This window comes from Triticum aestivum, chromosome 1B (genome assembly GCF_018294505.1).
Source record: "Triticum aestivum cultivar Chinese Spring chromosome 1B, IWGSC CS RefSeq v2.1, whole genome shotgun sequence".
NCBI lineage: Eukaryota > Viridiplantae > Streptophyta > Magnoliopsida > Poales > Poaceae > Triticum > Triticum aestivum.
The window spans coordinates 546061761-546066044 of record NC_057795.1 but is presented as its reverse complement, the minus strand read 5'-3'; the positions used below and the strand labels follow the sequence as shown (position 1 = coordinate 546066044).

At 52.8% G+C, this 4284-nt stretch overlaps 1 protein-coding gene across 2 annotated transcripts; it reads left to right on the top strand.

The window, feature by feature from the left end:
- Positions 1-1393: 1393 nt before the first annotated feature.
- Positions 1394-3677, top strand: LOC123094405 (L-ascorbate oxidase homolog). 2 transcript variants are annotated; one of them, XM_044516419.1, is made up of 3 exons: positions 1394-1543; positions 1660-3112; positions 3203-3677. In XM_044516419.1, the coding sequence occupies exons 2-3, from the start codon at positions 1737-1739 to the stop codon at positions 3504-3506; spliced, it is 1680 nt and encodes a 559-aa protein (XP_044372354.1). In that variant the 5' UTR covers positions 1394-1543; positions 1660-1736; the 3' UTR covers positions 3507-3677. The 2 variants fall into 2 exon arrangements, with proteins under 2 accessions (XP_044372354.1, XP_044372361.1); XM_044516426.1 differs by having other exon boundaries at positions 1405-1543; positions 1691-3112.
- Positions 3678-4284: the final 607 nt, after the last annotated feature.

Here is a 4284-nt window from a genome sequence, read left to right as displayed (position 1 = left end):
CTTTTGGGCTTTGCACTGGGGAGCCTAGACACCATGTCGCAAACCCCTCTCCACCGTGCATTGTTGCTAGCCGAAGCGCTTGATGCTAGAGCCCGATCACCGGTGTTGCAATCCCGACTGCTCAGTGCTGCAAGGCCGGGATTGCCAGCATGCTTTCTCAACTGTGCGATGGGCGTGCCGATGATGTGTGCTAGGAGCCGGCAGCTCGATGTCGTGAGACGACATCTAGGTGCTGCAAGGCGAGAAGGTGCCGTTAGGGGGTGCTTCTTGGTGCTACATAGCGTGTTACTGTGTTAGTGCTGCGGATGGTGATGTGTGAAGCAATTGATTGCTGCAAGGGGATTGATCCCACATGAAGGATCGGCTGGCTGACGCCTGGCGTTTTTTTCTTTCTTCTAGCATCGCTTTTCAGTTTTTCCTCACATAATGCATAGTGTGTGCATGTGTACTGCCTGGGCAAAACTGTTATGTGAACAGCGTGCCAGATACAAGTTTATTGTCATGTGAAGCACATGTATACTACCGTGAGAAGTACTCCCTCGTTCCTAAATATTTGTCTTTCTAGAGATTTCAACAAGTGACTACATACAGAGCAAAAAAAGTAAATCTACACTCTAAAATATGTTTATATACATTTGTATGTAGTAGTCCATTTGAAATCACTAAAAGGACAATTATTTAGGAACGAAGGGAGTACAAGTTACTTCAAACAAAAGCACGCCAAAACCGAGTGCAGTGGTTTGGTGTTCGGGCTACATGGAGCACCTTTTATGAAACATTCAAAAAATCACATTTTAAAATTTAAAAAATTCTGAAAAAATTACATTGACATATGGATGCGTACTACACATGTGCAAAATTTCATGAGAAAATACATTAATTTGTGAGATACACACAAAAAAGAGAGTGAAAATTCGTTGCTTTTATATAGTGAACAGAGCACACACTATTCACTGTGTGTTCAAAATCATTAGTTTGTCTTTTTTGTGGAGCTCGCGTGTCAATGTATTTTGTCATAAAAATTTGCACACATGGAGTATGCATCTGTATGATATTCTGGATTCCTTTTTCGTCAAATTTTTTTGAATCATTCAAACATTTTTTTAATTTTTCAAAAAAAGGACCTCCATGTAGCTCGAGCACAAAAAGGCATTTCTGCGCCAAAACATGTCAACATGGCATGATCTAAGGCTGGCTGCAGCTATGTGCGTGCTGGGCTGCCCTGGCCCGAACTGGCTGGGGAGACGCTGGAACGGATCTAAACAGGGACAGAGCGGCAACGGCGGCAAGACAGACACACTGCATGCCTGCGTCCGGCCATTCCTCGGCACCGCTCCTTTGCCCCGCCATGCGCGGCGGCAGCTATAAGTCCCTGCCCCGGCGTCCCCTCGTCACCCCGAAGCTCCCCGGTTGACCTCCCCGGTCTCCTTCCTGCCCATCCTTCACCGTCCTACCCCTACGACAACCAGGGGACGTCTTCCATGGCCTCCTCATAGTCCCACCTATCCCGCCGCCCGCAACTCCTACATTACAATCCTTCAAGGTACGCACGCACCCAGCATACATGCATCATTCATCAAAGGCATGCCTACAAATCGTCGTCGGATGCATGCGGTTTCCGATCAATTCATTCGAATGTGTTCGTATTTTGTGATGTAGAGAGCAGAACTTGATATATAGCGCTCGCCAGGCCGTCCAGCTAGCCCGCCCGCCTGCTGCCACCGATCCTGATCTTGATGGCGACGACGATGACAATGCGCGGGACGGCGGCGGGGGCCGTCCTCCTGCTGGCGCTGCTGCTGCTGTCCACGACGGTGGCCCGGGCCGAGGACCCGTACGTGTTCATGGAGTGGCACGTGACGTACGGGACCAAGAACATCGTGGGCACGCCGCAGAAGGTGATCCTCATCAACGGCGAGTTCCCGGGCCCCCGGATCAACTGCTCCTCCAACAACAACATCGTCGTCAACGTCTTCAACGAGCTGGACCAGCCGCTCCTCTTCACCTGGAACGGCATCCAGCACCGCAAGAACTCGTGGCAGGACGGCCTCCCGGGCACCAACTGCCCCGTCGCCCCCGGCACCAATTACACCTACCACTGGCAGCCCAAGGACCAGATCGGCACCTTCTTCTACTTCCCCTCCATCGGCATGCAGCGCGTCGTCGGCGGCTTCGGCCTCATCAGCGTCGTCAGCCGCCTCCTCATCCCGGTCCCCTACGACCCGCCCGCCGACGACCTGCAGGTCCTCATCGGCGACTGGTTCACCAAGGACCACGCCGTCATGGCCAGCCTCCTCGACGCCGGCCGCAACTTCGGCCGCCCCGCGGGCGTGCTCATCAACGGCAGGGGCGGCAAGGAGGCGGCCGACCCGCCCATGTTCACCTGGGAGGCCGCCAAGACGTACCAACTCCGCATCTGCAACGTCGGCATCAAGTCGTCGCTCAACTTCCGCATCCAGGGCCACGACATGAAGCTCGTGGAGATGGACGGCTCCCACACGATACAGGGCATGTACGAGTCGCTCGACGTGCACGTGGGCCAGTGCATGGCCGTCCTCGTCGACGCCGACCAGAAGCCCGCGGACTACCTCATGGTGGCCTCCACCAGGTTCATGGCTGGCCCCAGCTCCGTCTCCGCCGTCATCCGCTACGCCGGCTCCAACACCCCGCCGGCGGCTAACGTCCCGGAGCCGCCGGCCGGCTGGGCCTGGTCGATCAACCAGTGGAGGTCCTTCCGGTGGAACCTGACGGCCAGCGCGGCGCGTCCCAACCCGCAGGGGTCCTACCACTACGGCCAGATCAACATCACCCGCACCATCAAGCTCATGGTCACCCGCGGCCACATCGACGGCAAGCTCAGGTACGGCTTCAACGGCGTGTCCCACGTGGACGCCGACACACCCCTGAAGCTCGCCGAGTACTTCAACGTCAGCGACCAGGTGTTCAAGTACAACCAGATGGGCGACGAACCCCCTGCCGTGAACGGCCCCATGCACGTCGTGCCCAACGTCATCAGCGCCGAGTTCCGCACCTTCATCGAGGTCGTCTTCGAGAACCCCGAGAAGAGCATGGAGTCCGTCCACATCGACGGCTACGCCTTCTTCGCCGTCGGGTAACCCTTCTTGTACTCATGCATGCATTGCATGTACGGGCGGCGGCGCCGATGGAATGGAAATGGAGTTGATGCATGTGATTATTGCAGGATGGGGCCGGGGAAGTGGACGCCGGCGGAGAGGAAGACGTACAACCTGCTGGACGCGGTGAGCAGGCACACGATCCAGGTGTACCCGCGGTCGTGGTCGGCGGTGATGCTGACGTTCGACAACGCGGGGATGTGGAACGTGAGGACCAACCTGTGGGAGAGGCACTACCTCGGGGAGCAGCTCTACATGAGCGTCGTCTCGCCGGCGAGGTCGCTGCGCGACGAGTACAACATGCCAGAGAACGCCCTCCGCTGCGGCAAGGTCGTCGGCCTGCCGATGCCGCCGTCCTACCTCCCCGCCTGAAGTCCTGATCCAACTAATTAATCCATTGACAGATATGAAATGAGTGATGTACACGAGGAGGTCTAGGCCATGAGTTTGTTTCCATTATTGTATGTATATGTACGTACTCCATTCTTGTGTGTTGTGTAATTGTGTTACTGTTGTTGTAATTCTTGGCGATCGATTTTCTTTTTTGCTCTGGTGGAATATAACTAAGCATGCATATGGGGGCTAGTTAACCCCTCTCAAAAGAACAACGACGGAAGAAACGTATACATGTTGGAAAGAAAATTAAGGATCGGCTGGACCGGCCGGCTGGGAACGAATAATCTCCACATATATGCCCTCTCAAATCATTGTAATGGGAGCTACTATAAAGGTTACCACATCATTTAACTACCTGTTATTGTTAAATTTTACAGTTTTGCTAAGTCTCAGTCGACTGACACTTCGTTATGTCACGGTCGATACTATATTCTTTTGATCTAGCATGGAGATTCATGCAGAAAAATTCATTATCACTTTTCCTTTTTTCTTCTTATGTAGACTTGATTAAATAAATTAGGGTATGGCTAGGTCTCAGTTGACTGAGACTTAACCAAGTCTCAATCAAGTAATATAATGCTAGATAAAAAAGAAATACTCCCTCCGCCTCATAATGTAAGACTTTTTTTACACTAGTTGCACGAATCTTCATACATGATCTCACGAATATATAATCGATTGAGACCGGACCAAGTCTCAGTCGACTAATATTTAGCAACACCAAATTTTTATATAAAATCAGGTCGCCTGATAT